Genomic DNA, 20,416 nt, shown 5'->3' on the forward strand with positions numbered 1-20,416 from the left:
GTTGTTGCCAGTGCACACTCACTGAGGCCTTCTAAGGAACATTTGTACTTTATTACACCTATTTATTCATACGATTGTCTAATCAGACGATTGTGTGTCAGCAGTGAAATGCATACAGTTATGTAGATACAGGTCAGGAGCTTCAGTTAATGTTCACATCAACCATCAGAATAGGGAAAATATGTGATCTAAGTGACTTTAACCATGGAATGACTTGGGCCGTTTGTGGCAGACAGGGTGGTTTGAGTATCTCAGAAACTCAGAAATTTGTTGGTTGCAGAAGGCTAGTTTTGCCTGATCCGTTTGTTAAAATTTCATTAGCACTTGATATCAGACTTACCTTAATAGTGGAGGAACTGAGCTTGGCAAATGCCCAGTCCGGCATAACTTTGTGAATGACCTTTCCCCCTTTGCTCTCCCTGTTGGGGAAGTCAGTTCAAGTATTCTGCACAAATAGTTCCTTCTTTTATTGCGGGGTTGCCATGCTGGAAGACAGTCACAAATCTCCCAAATGTAGGAAATGGTAAATTAACTGCATTTATATGGTGATTTTATTCAATTTACACAAGCCTCTTAAATTTAAAATTATAGACACTCACACTCCAACTGCGATATGCAAGGCACCGACCAGCACAGACCAGCTCGTCAAGAGCAATTCCATTCGATGCTATTATTTCTGTCAATCATTTCGTCTCAAAAATATCGTGCAGAAAGCTTCAATTAAATTCAAGAGAGAGACTATGTGAACGACTTGACATTGATGTATGGGGACTGAAGTTGGGTGATTCTTCTATGTGAGTCACTGGTGAGTCTGAGTTGTATTTGGGGGGATTAAACCGAAGCATCTGGCAACGCTGTTTAATTGCAGAAAACGTGCTTATAGAAGCGGTTGCAGACTGCTCAAGCCTTTCCAGCAGGTACATCCTCCCGGAAAAGGCCTTTCCTGTTCCTCATCAGGACGGGCTCACAGTCCCGGGCTCAAGTGGACCTTGGAGGATAGCCCAGGTTATCACAGGAAAGCGCTTCGAGAGATTTTTCTGGAATGCCGCTTTGTGAGTCTTGTGGTGCGGTCAGGAAGGTCGCACTCAGCGCTCGAGCCAAGAAATGCAACTTTTTAGACGCGATTTAGCTGCGTGCCACGGCCGTGTTTGCGTTCTGATCGCTGTAGTTCGTATGGTTCACCGAGAGTTCACTGAACATGCACACTAACTTGCCAAACAAAATGTGTTGCTACCGACAAAGTTATTTAGTGTATGACCCAATCTTAATGTCAGTTTTTGTACTTAAAATTGAACTGAACTGCATTTATTGTGTGTTCTATTTCAGGGAGATACATCCCTGCGGAAAATTCCAGTTTAAATCAGCCTTAGCCAGTTTGGCTCGGTTATGCTGTATTTTCGACACTTTTAGCTGCTCTACTTGCTGTTCACCAGCTGACCTGCCTTAATAGATCGATTAAAGCTCTTTAGTTATTTACACATTCAACTCAGTTCACCTGATTTCCTGGGTCTGAATTGGTTGCTGATATTGAAATAAAAACCAGCACACCCTGCGGCTCAGGAGCAGGAGTGATATCCACTGTGGTATCCCTTTAAAGATACTATGGTAAGCCCTACTCTCTAGCTAGGCCACATGCCATATTTTATTTCTTTTATTTTATTATAAAATATGTATATATTTAAAAATGTTTTTATTCATCATTTGTCAGTGGCCAAATGCACAGAACACATGTTGGTTATGCTTTAAACCATTTGCTATTAGAGGTAGACGCGAGTCTTGTTTTGTCGCAAACTCCATGCAGCTTGCCGTAATATGCGGCATACCTAGTTTGGCGAATGTGTATAATTATCGGTATTCCCAATATATTTTTGTGGGGTGTTTGTCCCGGAGAACTGAATGTGGACACGCCGCAGCGTTGTTGACATGATTCTGTGTCCAAGGGAACTTGGCCTTAACATTTCTGCGCCAGCACTGCCTGTAATGAAAACGGGTCATTTTGTTGTATCGCTCATCCTTTTGAAGTGCCTGTACTGCAGGTGGTTTATTGTTACTATAACAAACCGGACGTTTGTCGTTCAATGATCAGAAATAGTTTCGGAACAAACCTTTTCAAGGGCCCTGGAGTGGTGGCAGTAATATTATTTACCTCAACACCCTTATTTCCCAGCAACGCTGCATGCACGGCTGCTTGTTTTAGCCCACTTGTTACATACGAACTATCACGATGAGTAGCCAGATCATCTCGCAAGTACGCTGTTGGTCCCAAGCACTTGCTGCTAAAATGACTGCGTAGATTATATTTTGTTTTACAAAGTACTGTAGTTGTAATTACTGTGAAGGATCCCCCGCCCTTTAATGTCCTGTAGAGGGCGCCATTTACACATTTTTCCATCTTCATTCCAGACTAAAGAATAGATTGGGGAATATGTATGAACGTGTAACCTGTAAATCTATTCAATGTAAATGAGTGTTTATACCTTTAATAAACGTACACTGCGGCGTTTTAAAAAAACGTAATTGTGCACATCTGTTTTCATCCAGTTTCAGAACGGATGTGTGGTTTGTGTTTGTAAATGGAGGCTCTGTTCACGCTTACTGTCATGCAACATCAATTCACATGATCTTAACCATATTAAGGTCTATGAAGTCAATACTACTGAGAAAAACATCCTGAACATAAAAAGAACAAATTACCAAGCTGAACATTCCAAATGGATAATATACTGCAACTGCCAGAGGTAGCCTCCTACCCATGTTATGGGAAACCAGAGAGAATTTCTCGCTATTTATTCAACGTTCAGTAAAACCTATTTCACTGTAAAGGCTCTGATTCAGAACGGCAACTGTCTGATCCATGAAAAAGGTGAAAAATAACTGCAGGGTGAACGCACACACCGCAATACGGGCGATAGTCATTTACAGACATCTAGTGACAGACACCAGGCTACGCAATTATTTGCTTTAAGCACCTTAATGTAGGCATGTAAAAGGTATATCTAAATTCATGTTTCAGGAACAGATAAATAATGATCAAACATTTTAGCTGGATTTCGGATAAATCCATAACTACCGTTGCACACATCTTCCCTTCAGTGTGGGTATGACTTTGTGTACAAATACTTTATATACATTTGAGGATGCAAGGTGTGCGATCTACCAAGTTGCAGGTTGGCTGTATATTGCATGTAGTATGTAATCCCAAACTCATAAGTGATCTGGGACCTGTATCACAAAGCGAAATCATTCACCTCAAACTTTTATTTACTTTCTAGATTTAGGAGGTTTCCAGGTTTTACTCAGTGCATTTACCCTGCTAACTTAGCCATCTTTCATGTTAATGTGGGATTAATGTCTGTGCCCTACTTTGGGATTCTTCTTCATATTAATGTAGGGTTCTCCTGCATGTTAATATGGGGTTCCCTTGGATGTTAATATGGGGTTCCCCTGCATGTTAATGCGGGGTTCTCTTGCATGTTTCCAGACACATATCCTCCAAAGACAAGCCCAGGGAGTCAGGGTGTTAGGTCAGAGCGGTGAAGGTGGCATTTAATGGCAGAATCAGAAAAGGGATGGAGCGAGAGAGCTTTTCTGAAAGAGGAGACAGAACAGGGGGAACAGGCGATGGCGGACGGATGGCTGGTGCGCAGGTGGCGGTCCTCGGTGGCGGTGGTGGTGCGGTGAGTCGGGGGACGGAAGAATGCGGTCGCTCAGATGTGGAGGCGACACTTGGGTTAAGGCAGACATGTCTCTACGAGGCCCCCAGGCCATCGATCAGCAGTTTGTATCGTTGAGGTGGGAAATTTAAATAAAACAAGAGTTCTTCCTGCGGCTTTACTTCAAGCTGTCGACGGCTTTGGCTACGTTGCTGAACACGTCGTCCACACTGCCCTCGGAGTTGATCTGCGGAGAGAGAAGGGTGGTAAAATAAGGCCACGGCAGGCTTGGGAGTGTAGCATTACTTAACTTAAAGGTCCCATGTTGTGGAAAATACATTTCCCTTGCTATGTGGATTATAAAGGAGTTGAAGGTATTAAAAAAAAAAAGCGGTTGATAGTATCAAAACACCCAGTCCCCAAAGAAGAGAATGTGCATTTAAATGAGCCATTTCAGTTAGTCATCACAAGGATACGTGCAATTGCTTCACAGCACGGTCCCCTTGTAGGTAATTACAGTACCAAACTAATGTAAAACACAGTACGCTTATTGGACGAGGTTTCCTACCCTTTCCAACAAGGTATAATGTGTCGTATTTAGGAATTTAGTTTAGGAATATTGCTGCGTTTGCATTGCAGAATGAATATACAGACGTGCGTGATTACAGGATTTGTATTAACTAACGGAGCTAACGGCGCTCTGGTTAACCTCATTTTGAAATAAAGCGCCATTTTAAATGTGATGTGATGCAGGCTGGCTAGAAAGCATTAGGGTGAGTGATCCTTTTTGGAGAGCTTTTCGGACATCACCTGGTTTCTTGGGTCTGAATTGGTTGCTGTTATTAAGTCAAAAACAAAAAACGGCAAACCCCGTGGCTCTCCAGGACCAGGAGTGAGGACCACTGACATTCAGTTATTTGGGAGGGGGGGATTAACAGTGTTGCTCAAAATGAGCATGTGTGTCAGTGAACCTACCCTGAATAGGGATGTGTACCGAGAGCCAGTATTTTTCGGTACCGGTTCCTAATTGGTCGGTACCAGAGTACCGCTAAAGATTCTGGACAAACGATACTGTTTTCGGTATTTTTCTACCTAACCGTCGCGTAATTATGACACTGCCGCCGTCGACAGGTTATGACACAGCGCCCCGTTGTTTTCTCTAGTAGTCAATATGTCGGCCGTAAGAGCTAAGCGCTCACTTCATCAAACCAATGAATCCTCGGCTCAATGCAATATATGCAAGAAAGTAGTTGCGTAAAAGGGGGGTAACACCAGCAACATCATGAAACACTTGCAGTCTACCCATAGCATAAAGCTGAAGGAGTGCGGCGTGTTAAACAACGCATCGTGCCCTCCTCCGTGCAGGCACTCAGACAGTGCTTCTTCATCAAGTCACGGTGAGTGTATGAATCATTAAAGGGGAAGTGAAATACTAGATTAAGTTAATAATATACAAGATTGATTCCTAATATATACATCCTTAAAGGTTTAAGACTGCCAGTAAAGCTGGATTAAAAATAATAAGTAATTAAATTACCCTTTTTAAAACATGCGCAGCGCCATTTTATCCGAGTGTATAGCGTGACGTCACTGTCCAGAGCGATCTCGGCTGCTGCCAGAGAAATTAAATATGTTGCTTTTCCTTAAAAAAATTGTTAGGGCTAAATGCGTCAGGAGAAGCGCCTCCCCTACACTGTTCTGTTTACATGTATGTGTCTGTTGGGTTGAACATGTAGGCAAGGGCTTTGGTCATCTCCCTAGGTTTTTTAAAATTTCATCTATTCTGAGAAGCATTTGTAATTTTAAGTTAAGCTTCTGTTCTGTTGAAGCATTATCACATTGACAGTTACCTTTAAGGCTGTATGGAGCTGCCTGCTCGTTTTTTTTGACATACCTCACACTGCACATGTTGACTTGCTAATGGCTTAAAAGGCAGGTGCTGTAAGTTGTTTAATGATGTTGCTGGTGTTACCCCCTTGTGGTAATAAAAAATTATTGAATTTTGTAACGTCTTTATTTTATACACTAAATTACACGCCGTGGTATCGATAAGAGTATCGATAAATACCGGCACCAATAAGGAGTATCGGTATTGGTATCGGTATCAATAAAATCCTAACAATACACATCCCTAACCCTGAATAAATAATCATTCATTCATTAATTCATTCATTATCCTAACCCGCTTATCCTGAACAGGGTCGCAGGGGGGCTGGAGCCTATCCCAGCATACATTGGGCGAAAGGAAGGAATACACCCTGGACAGGTCGCCTGTCCATCGCAGGGCACACACACCATTCACTCACACACTCATACCTATGGGCAATGTAGACTCTCCAATCAGCCTAACCTGCGTGTCTTTGGACTGTGGGAGAAAACCGGAGTACCCGGAGGAAACCCACGCAAACACGGGGAGAACATGCAAACTCCACACAGAGAGGCCCCGGCCGACAGGGATTCAAACCCAGGACCTCCTTGCTGTGAGGCAGCAGTGCTACCCACTGCACCATCCGTGTCGCTTGAATAAATAATGTTAATTTTTTTAAAATTAAGTTTTAAAAGCACAGGATAGTCAGTCTGCGTAAGAGCACTGCTAACTGAATGCTCCTGTGAATGTTCCATGAATGTTCCGGAAGGCTGACCTTCCGGACGATGCCGCGGCCCTCGTAGAAGGCGATGACGGGCTCGGTGGCTTTGTAGTACAGGTCCAGGCGCTTCTTGATGGTCTCCTCGTTGTCATCCGCACGGCCGCTGGTCTCTCCCCTCTTCATCAGCCTCTTCACCATGGTCTCCGACTTGGCGTCGATGTAGAGGAGCAGGGAGGGAGGCCCAATCTGCCACGCCCCGCAGCGCAAAGCCCGCGTTAATGCACTGGCACAAAATGGCGGCCCAACTCCTCAACTTCAATTTATACATTCACTAATTGCCGAGGAATAATAGAGTCCAAGCAGAATAAAATAGTAAGTAAATTGATTACACTTTTATCAAAAGAATGTTGACTTAATACAAGTGTCTTGGATAACAAAATAATTTTGCAGTGGAAAAAACGAATCTACAATATTAATTTCTATGTTTTTATTTCATGTCCCTTGTAGTGTAGGTTTAAGCGTAGAAGAAATGGCTCTTGATATTAAGACCAGAGACTCATGTCCCCTGCAGTAGATTAGAATTAATTGCCGGGTATTTGGAGGTTAATAGATGGTCACATTCAGATTCAGATTCAGATATGCTTCAATGCCATGACCACACATTATGCATTGACAAAAATAACTTCTTAAAATATTGCAAAGGTATTAACAAAAGGACAATGGAGTTGGTGTGGCATGTTCTTATTGTCTAATTTCCCTGCGCTTTTCTCTTGGTACATACCTTCTTCTCAAACTCCTCACCCTGTTTGACCTCTCGGGGGTAGCCATCGATCAGGTAACCCTTGGACACGTCAGCCTTGGCAATCATGGCTTCCTTAATCATGTCCAATACTGTGTCCTGTGCAAACACGGGGGAGGTCACATGACCACACCAGCAGTCACCTCACAGCAGAGATGATATACTTCCCCTGCAGGACTCACTACAATATACACACATCTGGGCACGAATGGCGCTACTTATTTTGAAACCACATGAATGGGAGAAAAGAGATGTCCTCTCAAGGAAAAATAATATCTCCCTTTCCACTATTTCATCAGAATCAGAAATAAAGGTCTGGGCAGTGCCTAAAAACATACAAAGACTTGTCACTGGTACATAAAATTGTGCCCCTAGCCAGCAATATATAATTCATTTGTCCTTGTTTCGCTTGGAAAACATACTCATTCGTACCCAAAGAGGACATTACAGCACTTTCAGGGTACATTTGGGAAATTTGACCATTGAGGAACAAAAATGTACCTCCACTGTCACTTTATTTCTGAGAGTGTAGGCATTGCAGTTCACTTATCGGGATGGGGTATAATAACTGACGGTTTGGGGGAGGGGGTATAATAACAGACAGGTTGGAGTAGAGGGGGTGTAATAACAGACAGGGTGGAGTAGAGGGGGTGTAATAACACAGTATGGGGGAGGGGGTGTAATAACAGACAGGTTGGAGTAGAGGGGGTGTAATAACAGACAGGTTGGAGTAGAGGGGGTGTAATAACAGACAGGGTGGAGTAGAGGGGGTGTAATAACAGACAGGTTGGAGTAGAGGGGGTGTAATAACAGACAGGTTGGAGTAGAGGGGGTGTAATAACAGACAGGTTGGAGTAGAGGGGGTGTAATAACAGACAGGTTGGAGTAGAGGGGGTGTAATAACAGACAGGTTGGAGTAGAGGGGGTGTAATAACAGACAGGTTGGAGTAGAGGGGGTGTAATAACAGACAGGTTGGAGTAGAGGGGGTGTAATAACACAGGTTGGAGTAGAGGGGGTGTAATAACAGACAGGTTGGAGGAGAGGGGGTGTAATAACAGACAGGTTGGAGTAGAGGGGGTGTAATAACAGACAGGTTGGAGTAGAGGGGGTGTAATAACACAGGAGGGGGGGAGGGTGTAATAACAGTCGGGTTCGCTCACCAGAGGGACCAGCTCTCCCCTCTGCATGATGGCCGACAGGTTCTTGCCTCTTTCGGACCCGGAGGCGACCTCTGCGCGGAGCAGGTCGCCTGAGGACAGGTGGGTGTAGCCATACTTGGCCACCACCTTCTCACACTGGGTGCCCTTTCCTGAACCGGGCCCACCTGTGTCAGTGAGTAAATGTGTGTGTGTGTGTGGGGGGGGGGGGAAGAAATACTCATTATAATAATCAGACTTTCAGGTAACATTACTTTGAGTAAACACAATAATCTATTGTTAATTTGCTCTCATAATTATTTTGTTTTAGCTCATTTCAACTGCTGTTACAACATGCAAACTCCCATTGGGAATCCTGGGAATTATACGAATCTGAGCACTTGTATGAATAGAAGTTTTGGTATGCATCTTTGAAATAACTTAATGATAATTACAGAGATAATGTAATGTAATGTATACATATAGTACATTATCCTAACCCGCTTATCCTGAACAGGGTCGTAGGGGGGCCGGAGCCTATCCCAGCATACATTGGGCGAAAAGCAGGAATACACCCTGGACAGGTTGCCAGTCCATCGCAGGGCACACACACCGTTCACTCACACACTCATACACTCATACCTACGGGCAATTTAGACTCTCCAATCAGCCTAACCTGCATGTATTTGGACTGTGGGAGGAAACCCGAGTATGTGGAGGAAACCCACACGAACACGGGGAGAACATGCAAACTCCACACAGAGAGGCCCCGGCCAACAGGGATTCAAACCCAGGACCTCCTTGCTGTGAGGCGGCAGTGCTACCCACTGCACCATCCTTGCCGCCCGACTTTGAATTTGCCAACGCCATTTTTATTCTAAAGTAAAACTAAATAATATATAAAAAGAAACAGTAAAAATATAATTTTCATATAATGCCTAATCGCTTGAAGTGTACTCACCCACAACAAAGATGATCTTGGCGTTCTTCAATTTATCTGAAAGCAAAGTAACATAAGACAAAGTCAAGCCCGAGAAAAAAGTCTAATTTGTCGCTTCATGTTAGTGTTGCCTACGTACAACTAGACGTTTTCTGAACACGTTGATGTACAGACGCGGTCAGTGTTGACAAGATGAATAGCTCACAGCACTGTTTTTGTTAAGCTGTTGCTGACGTTTCTTCGCGGAAATATCAAAACAAAATAAGTTAGTAAACAATCCGTTTAGGCCAACTATTCATCCAGTAACAAGATCCAGCAAGCATTTTCGCACGGTCCTTCCGTTGACACAGGTGGATGCGCACAGTATTCAGTGACAATGGGCCACGTATGAGGCGCTACCTGCTTTATCCGAAGGATGAACTGACCCATTCGACGAACAGCACTGCCCCATAGCCGACACGTTCGCGAAAAACTCCTAAAAAAAGCGACCTCTTTCTCGGACTTTGTTGTCTTCTTCTGACCAGATGAACGCACACTGCTTGCCATGGAAACGGTTGTTAACTACAATAGAGTCATTCTAAACAGCATCGATCTCGCAGGTGGCAATCATTTTGACATCTACTTACGCAGCAGTGACTTTTCCCCTTTGAAAGCCTAAACAAAAGTCATATGATTGTAGAACCATTACTTCGGCTATTATTAACTAAAAACTATTATGATATCTTTAGTTTCCGAGACTTGGCAGAACTTCAACGGAGGCTTTAGCACGTGAGTAGCCTGTTAGAAAATAAAGCTAACCAAATTAGTATTGCACGCAAAATAAGTGTCTGTATAGATACATATAAACGATACATGTCTCTATGTTATTTAATTTAAAGGTCACAAACGACACCACTGCGGTTGGCACCTTTTACTGAAATAGCCTCCTAAATTCCGCAGCCTGTATTAAAAAATGTCTCAGTTTGTGTAGGTTGTGGGCTTGTAAATCTCACCGTCTCTCTAGATTCCGTGGGTGGTGCCACGCCCTGCTCTGTACATTTAAACTGGAGGCTGTCAAATTATAGGTCAGTTGTTTCTATGAGGACGAGTCAACACAACTGGAGAAATGTTATTCCATTCCATAGTGAAGGTCTCTTTTCTGGATTAGCTCCGGGCGGCTCTATGTGTTTTTATACTGTTTATTACACTCGTAGACATATTTTCTACCGCAAGAGGGTACTATAAACCAAGATAAATGGGTCATTCCGTCATCTGTCAGTGTCTTCGAAGGCAGAAACGTAGACGCTGTACATACTGTATGTGTTGTTGATCCTAGTGAGATTAAGATACGGGATAAAGAACATACAACACGATTTACAAGAATAAGCGATGTGATACTGTGTTTTGTGGTTGACTGCTAACTGTGAGCACATATAGCACGAACTACTCCGATGACTGTAATCAGATAATTACCTGACATGATGATCTGTTAGGTGTGGAGGTATCCTTCCAACTGCTATGAGAGAGAGAGAGAGAGAGAGAGAGAGAGAGAGAGAGAGAGAGAGAGAGAGAGCTTTATTTGGTTGGACACTGAAGGGAATACAATGTGCTTTAGCTTTACTTTGCTATAGCCTCATTTAGCATCGCAATGTAAAAAGAAATCTATGCAGAGTATGTATGAGTGTAATATAGTGACACAGGCCACTGCACATTACATAATGGCAAAGTCTGCACTAATGGTTGTTGAATATGTGACGTATTCCTACCTTTAATATAGCATTATTTAACATTACAACATCACTGGAGAAATATAAAATATTTTAAAGTAAAACCTTTTCTCGAATGAAAACCATTAATATCTGAAAAGAACTAGAGATCAAAGACATCCCAATGTAACGCAAAAGGTTAATGAATGGATTTCCAATACAAAATCCCTCCTCTGTGTCACATTTCAGCGTTTATCAGATGTTATTATCCAAAGCGACTAGGCAGATGTTTGTGTTTTTACTTTTACGGGAACCATTCACCCAGGGTATTCACTGAAGCAGTGTAAGTTCAGCACTTTACTCAAGTGCACGACAGCGGTACCACACCGAATAGAAACCAACATCATGTGAGTCTAAAAGCCTTGTCTCCCAACGATTATGCCACACTGCCAAGCGGGAAGGATGAGCTCTCAAAAGACAGGCAAACCGCTATAGACTATCAGTCTTCTGCAGTGCATCGTTTAACCGACTCCTTTAAGAGATAGCACAGAAGGCCTAGCCTGCCTGTCTAACTGGAAACTCTTTATGGTGTTTATCACTATACATATCTACAGTGCAAAAGTCTTAAACACATGTAAAAACAATACAATGAAGGAAAGATGCTTTCAAAAATAATGAAATAAAATGAGTTTTAAATAGTCAAAAATGTACTATAAAGAGCCATAAACAGTTAAAAACTAAATGAAATCAATATTTGTTGTGACCACCCTTCGCCTTTAAAACTGCATAAATTCTCTTAGCTACAGTGTCCTGCAGTTTTATAAGAAAATCAGCAGGTCGGTTGTACCAAACATAATGGAGAACTTTCGCAGAACTTGCACAGTTCTACAAAATGTGGGTTACTTCTGCATGTAATCCCAGACAGCCTTGATCTGAAAGTTAGTCTATTATTGAATCTTATTTTATACACTTAAATGAATGTTTGGAAATCTTATTTTTGCTCTTTTATACTGACACACTAATGCAGAAACCCCAAAAAATCTAAAACCAAATTTCTGTCTAAAAATCATCGAGGGTGCTTTTACTCTGTAATGTATTTTTATTTTTTCTTTATTGCTTTTCTGTATTCCTTACATTGTTTATTGCTTACATGTCATGATATTCACTAAGAAAAAAATATGTTAACTTTTTCGACATGACTATGAAAGGAATTTGAATTAGAACATGAACCGCATAACAGACTTCTCCCATACAGGCTAGAAGCTGGCCAGTTTGCCTGTCAGCGCAGGGTAAACACAAACCAAAGGCTTTACTACACGAAGAGGAAATGCCAAATTAGCAGTCACGGAGGCTTCCCCTCTGACTGTGGGTGTATGTGAGTAGATTACCAATGGCCTACTCATCCTCCTGAGCCAAAACACGTGTGATATAACTCAATGTCCCTTTCGCATGGACACCAGAGGTGCGTTCAAGACAGCGAACATTCACAGCTAGCCGTGTTTGTAGCAAACAGTTACTGTTGAACGATTTAAAATGAACATTCCATTTACTTCACCACCACCGCCTTTTCAATACTAATAATACATCGATTAAAGTGTATTATAACAGCCAAATAATTGTCCACTTTTGTTCTCTTGGCGTTTTCCCCATCAGCAGCCATTTTTGTTCGCTGCACACTACCTTTTCAAACTGTTAGCTAAAATTAGCTGACGTTCGAGGCGAACAGAAAAAAAGTTTGAATAACATTTGCTGTCTTGAACGTACACCAGGCCATAATTCCATCCAACAGAGAGCATAGGCTATTAATTACAGACAGCTGTGGATACCCTAAAATATGTCAACAGCCAAAATAGGCCAGTCTTACATCTGCCTACTTCCATTCTGTCATGCCATGCGCTTATAGTACAGCATTATTGCACCATATTAACCACCAACATTAATAAGAGGAATTACAGCTATCTATCACAAAAAAATGGTGTGTAGGGGTTTGTAGAAGTCTATTCAAGCAGTTAAATCAGGTGAAAACAGGCAATTCACCTCAACTGGATTTTTGGATTTAAATCCAGTTTTGATTTTATGGTTGACCTTTCACCCCAGAATAGCAGATGATTTTTCAAAGGGTCAAAAAGAAGATTTCAACTGCAAAGTAGTAGACAGGAAGGAGACTTTGTACCTGCAGCATGGCCAACAGAGCCGGGTTTAGGTTTTAGGCAATCACCATCTTTTACCCCCTTGTTCATTATCGCTGGGTAGGATGTAACTCAAAAGGTAGGGTTTTTGCCCCTCCAATTGCTTACAGCTGGCCCTGAGGGTAAGTAAGGTAGACCCCAGCATCTCGGCGGATGTGCCCTGTGTCATGTGACCATGGCAACATGTCGCACTGCGTCGCAGTGGAAATGGTGCCCCCTGAGGCCAGCAGTGGATGTGCGTAGTCCTGGCCAGGTGGACCTAATTAGGAGGTCACTGAACGCTCCCCTGACTGAGTTCTGCAAACGTTGTGTTCATCTCGGTGAGATGATCTGAGACCTCACCTCAACATTTAACATTGATTTTTGCTTTTTGTAATATTGTTCTTCATTTCATTTTCAGTATTAAATGCTGACTTTGATGATGGTGAAGATGATGATGATGAATTTACATTACATTATTACATTATTGGCATTTGGCAGACACTCTTATCCAGAGCGACGTACAGTTGATTAGACTAAGCAGGAGACAATCCTCCCCTGGAGCAATGGAGGGTTAAGGGCCTTGCTCAAAGGCCCAACGGCTGTGCGGATCTTATTGTGGCTACACCGGGATTAGAACCAGTGACCTTGCGTGTCCCAATCAGTTACCCTAACCACTAGGCTACAGGCCGCCCCTATTTACTACTTTTTTTAATTTACTACTACACCACTGCAGCAATAACAGGGAACATGTCCCATGTGATGCTGAGAAATGTGATTTGTGCCCTCCAATAATCATGTGTCCCCCCTCAGGAAGAAACACTCCAGTACTGAGGACTCACTGAACAAGTCCCCGCCCCACATCATATCACATTTTTCACACCAATCAGAAACCAGTATTCATAATTAAACAGCAGATATTTATTGGCCAATGGCATGCCACTGCAACTTTTCCTCCTCCATTCAATCAGTGGGTGTTTTCTCAATAGCAAGAGCATTGAGCGTTCGGACATGAGGAGTATTTCCATGGGTCCAGTAGGACATTTGCTGGGAACCAGTGGTGTACATTAGCGTCAGAGGAGAGTTGGAAAGTTCTACCACGCAATACTTTGTGGACTTCAAATCATTTGAAAGTCCAGAGTGAATTCTACAATGGCAAACTATAGCTGCCAAACAGGAAGTCCACTACTTGCTAACTAGTCTCTTCTGAGCGGTGATTATTAAGTTTGCTCGTAAACTGAACTGTGATGGAGAAATCATCAATGTTGTTGGAAAGCGTCCGTGCTGTTAATGAGGTGTTTCCCGAGGTTCACTCATTCCTTCAAGACTACAAAGTTGTGTTGATATAATACTCATAGCTCGCAAACGGTAAGGGAGAAACTTCTGCCCCACAATCATCACACCAATGTTATGCACTTAACAACTGATGGGCAATGCACTGCTTGGACAGTAAATGTATCGTGTGTGCATACAAGGTACTTAGTGGTTAAAATAGGAAATGTAATAAATTATATGGTGAAGAATTAACTGAACCATCGATGCTAGCATGAAAATGGCAGCCAGGAGGTGCCACAAGCATGCGCAGTTGCATAAGGCATGCAACGTTCCATTTCAAGACACTTTACACGTGCGATCATCTTGAACTGCGAAATAAAGAGCTTTTCCTTCTGCATTAATTCTATATTTTGCCCAAATACGCCTTCCATTTCATACCTACAGTAAACCTAGGCTGTCAGCCGGCCAAGGCCTGCGCAAGCAGATTTCAGCAAGGGGGAATTTGGCCTCTAGGTTGCACCTCTCCGTGCTGTTCCTCTCTGACGGAAGTCTCCGGTTCTAATTTATGTCGAGTGTCGGCAGCAGGTGCAGCTCCGGGTGTTACCCGGCACTCTGGGCCGCTGGTCGGGCCTCTCCCTCTCTCCGCCTGTCGCGGTTGGTTTACGGCCGTGCCGCTGACCCCTTGGTCTTTGGAAATGTCACTGAGACCCGTGAGTCAGCACCCAGTCCGGCTACAGCTCCTTCCCTTGGCCTATTATGGACCCACAGCCGATCTAACCGGGCTCCTTGCTATGTTATAAATGTCTTCTGAACCCGGCGCGACCCCACGCGCCAGGATCACTGTGTTAGGCGAGAAGATTAGCTGGGTACTGCATGGCAGTGTGGTGAAACCAGTCAGCTCAGTCACGGTGTTGAGTAATCGCACGGTCTTACCATCTTATTACATCATCCCCTGCAAGACCACACAACGCTCAGAGCTGTACGCTATGTGATTCTCTGTCTGGTAGTTTAGCACGCAGAAATGCACATTTTGTAACTTTAATGTCAACACTGGAAATGGAATGCTGGTAATATCCCACGAGTATTGATTCTGCATATTATACATACTTGATATTTTATGCTCAGTGTGCCACAGTTAAACGGATTGATGTAAGACCTGTTTGTATATTTCATATTCCATAAATATTGATGCTAATATAAAAGGAGAAAAATATGATATAATATTTTAAAGACCTCCCGCTATCGGATTTAGTCGCCTACAGAGTATTTTAGTGATTGAGAAGTGAGGGAGATTTCATAAACCTGAGAAATAAGGTGATCTAGAACAGGTGCCCGATTACACCGATGAGCCTATGTATATGGTAGGGGGGTTACTTTGAGTTTGACCTGACGAATATCCACTCTAGGCTGAAGCATTGTTTGATGCTAATAAATGATTCTATTGAGTTTGGGTGTGCAGGCTCTACTTCATTTATAATCGCTACCAGCCTGTTGCCCTGCTCCCTGGTTGATGTGTGTATCTCCACATCATTTCACTGAGAAGTTATCAGTGTCGCTGCCGTCATTGGTCTGCAGTGAAACTTTAGGCACCGTAGCACAACACAAAGTGCCCTAAAACCCTCTGACCCCGGCTGTTCTGTCCGGAGCGTGAGAAGAAACCTGCCCTAGCAGAGCCGCAGGCCTTTCTGCCAACAGAACGTGAGACTCCTACCTCTCTCGATACGGGCGTGTGAGAACGTGTCACTTCCCCTGCGCTGGGCCCTGTAGACCCACAAGCTCTAACCCCAGAAAACCTCCAGCCAAAGATAGCCGCTTGTAAACACCTCCTTTTTTAGGAGGGGAGAGTGTGCAGTCTCCTCCTGCTCCTCAATGCGCGACCACCGTCATGCGGTGAGACTAAATAAAGACACTTTCTGCGGACAGCTGTCCGCTTGAGTGACGCTGAACCTGGTGAATGAACGCCTATGCTCTCGAGCGGCGACCATACCAGCGCTTGAGCAGTGTTTCAGTTTCAAACACGTCGTCTTCTACAAGGCCTTGTGAGGCCGGAACTGATGCTCCACAAATAGGGGATTCCAGAACCTTCCTTCATTTGATTTTTGTCAGCATGTTTTGATCGTTCTGGAGGACTCACAAGAGCGTCCATTGAAATAGGTCAACACTGACTTTTTTTTTTAACGCATTGAGCGTGATGGTGTTACCTGTAAACGCTTCTGTTCAGACTGTTCAGGCGAGGTGAGTTAGCTGTGTCATCCAGGTGTAACCCTGTACTGCGGTGGAAAGGGCTGGAAGGCGAAAGTGGCCTTTCGCTGTGGCACGACTGCCCGTCTGATGTTACTCGCTCAGTGTAGTCTTTACGCGGCGTATACGTCATGTTTACACAGTGTTTATGCAGTGTTTACACAGTGTAAACAGTAGCGTGTGGAAACTGCTGCAGTGGTGGTCAGTGTGTGGGAGTCTGATAATCCCTGCTTCTCAGAGCAATTGATATTAATGGTCAGTACATGATAGTAATACTCAGTTATCAATAATTCATTCATTCATTCATTATCCTAACCTGCTTATCCTGAACAGGGTCGCAGGGGGGCTGGAGCCTATCACAGCATACATTGGGTGAAAGGCAGGAATACACCCTGGACAGTTTGCCAGTCCATCGCAGGGCACACACACCATTCATTCACACACTCATACCTACGGGCAATTTAGACTCTCCAATCAGTCTAACCTGCATGTCTTTGGACTGTGGGAGGAAACCGGAGTACCCGGAGGAAACCCACGCAGACACGGGGAGAACATGCACAGAGAGGCCCCGGCCAACAGGGATTCGAACCCAGGACCTCCTTGCTGTGAGGCGGCAGTGCTACCCACTGCACCATCCGTGCCGCCCGTTATCAATAATTATGATCAGTAATCAATAATAATGCCCAGCACTTGACAATAATGATTAGCAATCGATAATAATGTTAAGTACTCAATAATGCTCAGTAATTACATTACATTAATGGCATTTGGCAGCATTTGGCTTATCCAGAGCGACGTCCAGTTGATTAGACTAAGCAGGAGACAATCCTCCCTTGGAGCAAGGGTTAAGGACCTTGCTCAAGGGCCCAACGGCTGTGCGGATCTTATAGTTGCTACACCGGGGATCGAACCACTGACCTTGTGGGTCCCAGTCATGTACCTTAATCACTACGCTACAGGCCATCCACAATAATAATGTTAAGTACTCAATAATTCTCAGTAGTCGATAATAATGCTCAGTACTCAATAATGATGTTCAGTAATCGATAATAATGTTCAGTAATGACACCAGTGCTCAACAATGGATAATAATCATCTCTAATCAATAATAATGTTAAGTACTCAATAATGCTCAGTAATCTATAATAATGTTCAGTAATTGATCATAATGTTCCCAGTGGTGGACTGAGAAGCGTGCAGATTTGCAGGTGCTGACACTGCACTGTAGGGAGTGTTAAGCACAGTACAACATGCAGCCTTATGACTCTGTGTGTGTGTGTGTGTGTGTGTGTGTGTGTGTGTGCGTGAGTGTGTGTGTGCATGTGATAATATATCTATAACCCTTAAGGAGCTACCCTGCACAGTAAAATGTCCAGCATTAATTCAGCAGTGTTTAAATGAGTCGAATAGGGCCCACGTAAGAGTTAATTTAACACTGCACGATTTACTGCGTGATGTAGCAACAGCGAAATATGTTATACACGTCTGCATTACACGGCTGTTCAACTATTAATGCCATGAGTGTGCTTCTGAGGTCTGCTAAGTAAGCCACTGTTAGGGTAGTGTCATGATGAAGAGAGTATGCGTCCATGCTGAACCAGTCTCGCCCGGACGTTCTGCTGTGCACACACCTGGGTGTACACCAGCGGAATGCTGCTAGAACAGGTAGCACCTGTACCCCTCTACAGCTGCTCCGGTCACCTCTGTTTGGGATATTCGCATGCGCACAAACGTCTGTTATCTCCGCCCGCCTCTCCGAGCTACACAACTCAGCCCAGCTTTGCCTCCTCAGAGATTGAAAGGACCGAGGGACAGAGAGGAAGAGAGAGAGAGAGATAGAGGAAGAGAGAGAGAGAGAGAGCGAGAGAGAGAGGGAGGTGCAGCACGCAGCAGTGTTTAGCTCTGGCTACTCCCGCTCCTTGCAAGTGGAGCGATTGATGATGTCATTTGAGCACCTGGCACCCCCCCGGTTCTCCCTGTAACCGCAGTCAGTCCCCCCGACCCTCGGAAAAGCCCTTAATAAGCTGGGAGCAGCTCCGGCTGTCTCCTCTCAGTGTAACACACCCACTCAGCCCTGCCCATCTCTCTCTGCTAACGGGGATATTTCCCCACCGGCGTCCCTACCGCGAGCACGGCAGTCTGTTTACGCCTGTAATCTTCATCCTCCTCCTCCTCCTCCTCCGTACTGACCTCTCTCAGCGACGGCTCTATCGAGGCTGCTGTCCTGTCTGTAGGCTGTGTCCCTTCTGCACGGCGCCCCCTCCCTCCTCCCCCCCAGCCTATATATAGAGCGCTGAGCGCGTCAGGCTGCAGTGCATTGTGGGAGAAAGAGAGGCAGGGAGACGGGGGCAGGGGGAGATCGGGGGGGGGGGGGAGGAAGGAGGAGGAAGGAGGGCGGCGTGCGAGAGCATGCTGTGCCGTCAGTCTCCGTCGAGGTCGCGGTCCGCTCTCGCATTCCGATCTTCCGCTCGGCTTTCCCGGAGCGAACGGCGGCCGGGGCGGAGGGAGCTCGGGCAGACGGACGGGGGGAGCGTGCGAGCGAGGAGCGGGGAGGATTAGCGACGCTCCACGGCGCCTTTAATTACAGCTCAGCCGAGGGGAAGTACGAGAGCAGCGCTGCGTCCGGAGCGCTGCGAGCAGGGAGGCTATTTTTAACCCCTTTATGTGCGGGCTTCTGGACACAGCTTCATTTTCTCTATCGCAAACCATCTTTTCTCTATTAGACTCACTGGGGCACATTAGACTACTACTAAATTGCTGCTAGAAGTTACCAAAATGACAACATAGCTTTCCAAACAGGACCGTTACACAACCCAATACTGGTGAAACACTATATTTGAGTTTCATGCAATAATATAATGGAAAAACTAGTAGCACTCTCATGCACTCATGCACATCCACTAAAATGTATTACAATTTCATGCAAGCATACACACACCACACAGACATGCACGCACAGGCATACTTACACAGAAACACACGCATACACACCACACACACACGCACGCATACACACCACACACACCCTGAAAAGATTAGACCTAATCGGCACTTAATCTTGCTGTCGCTTGTGGAACTGCACTGAGCTGGGGTTGCAGAGCGATTCAAAGCGTCGCACATGTACACGGTGTAAATACTGGTATGTAGATATAAGGTGGGTCGGATTTCAGAGCTGACAGAGAGCTGCAACACGACCAGCAGCCCATAACCTCTGCTTCACTGGAGTCTTTAAAGGGCAGTCGAGAAGGGTACTCTGCACCTTATCTACAAATTCAACAGGCGCATGCCAGTATTCTGTAGCAATACACATTTTGTAATAAAAGAATCATTAATAATTTGTGATAATGCATCGGCTTGCTACTGTGTGCTTTGCACAGTATACTTGATACAATACTAGCCTGTAATACAATTGCTGTATAAATGCTAAAGCTGCCACAGGGGAAGCACTGTTTGTTAACTCCGGTCCTCGGAATCCAGGTGCCAGACGGTTTTTGTGGTAACCAAGAACTCACACTGATTTAACTACTCGAGGGCATTTTGGGTGGTTTGATTTGTCCAGTCATTGAACCAGGTGTGTGAATTCCTTGGTTACAATAAAGACTTTCTGGGAAGTGGGTCTTGAGGAATGGAGTTGGAAACACTGATACGAAACACTGATACGAACTGATACGAACGACAGAACCAAATCGTAACGGAATCAAAAACTTTATTAAAATCAGGGGTCCCCGTGAAGGAACGCACACAGTAGATACAAAGCTCTGCATATGTACATACGGCGGTAAGACTTCAAATCAAAGCAGCCGATTCTAGGCAACTCACCCTCTATCTTTAAGGTTTTAGCAAAGCACTTGACTTGAATGGCAGTCTCCTCTAAAGAAGAGACAGGAACACCCAGACTATGAAAACGTGAGGTAAAATCCAAAACTCTGT

At 44.3% G+C, this 20,416-nt stretch overlaps 1 protein-coding gene across 2 annotated transcripts; it reads right to left on the reverse strand.

The window, feature by feature from the left end:
* Positions 1-3,520: 3,520 nt before the first annotated feature.
* On the reverse strand, positions 3,521-18,756 carry ak1 (adenylate kinase 1). 2 transcript variants are annotated; one of them, XM_061262515.1, is made up of 7 exons: positions 18,677-18,756; positions 10,570-10,612; positions 9,139-9,174; positions 8,202-8,365; positions 7,023-7,139; positions 6,296-6,487; positions 3,521-3,900 (listed from the first exon to the last, which is right to left on the reverse strand). In XM_061262515.1, exons 2-7 carry the CDS (start codon positions 10,574-10,576, stop codon positions 3,832-3,834), a joined length of 585 nt encoding a protein of 194 aa, XP_061118499.1. In that variant the 5' UTR covers positions 10,577-10,612; positions 18,677-18,756; the 3' UTR covers positions 3,521-3,831. The 2 variants fall into 2 exon arrangements, with proteins under 2 accessions (XP_061118499.1, XP_061118500.1); XM_061262516.1 differs by having other exon boundaries at positions 18,611-18,721.
* Between the last annotated feature and the right edge of the window lie 1,660 nt (positions 18,757-20,416).

The sequence above is a fragment of the Conger conger genome, chromosome 12 (genome assembly GCF_963514075.1).
Source record: "Conger conger chromosome 12, fConCon1.1, whole genome shotgun sequence".
In the NCBI taxonomy this organism is placed as follows: Eukaryota; Metazoa; Chordata; class Actinopteri; order Anguilliformes; family Congridae; genus Conger; species Conger conger.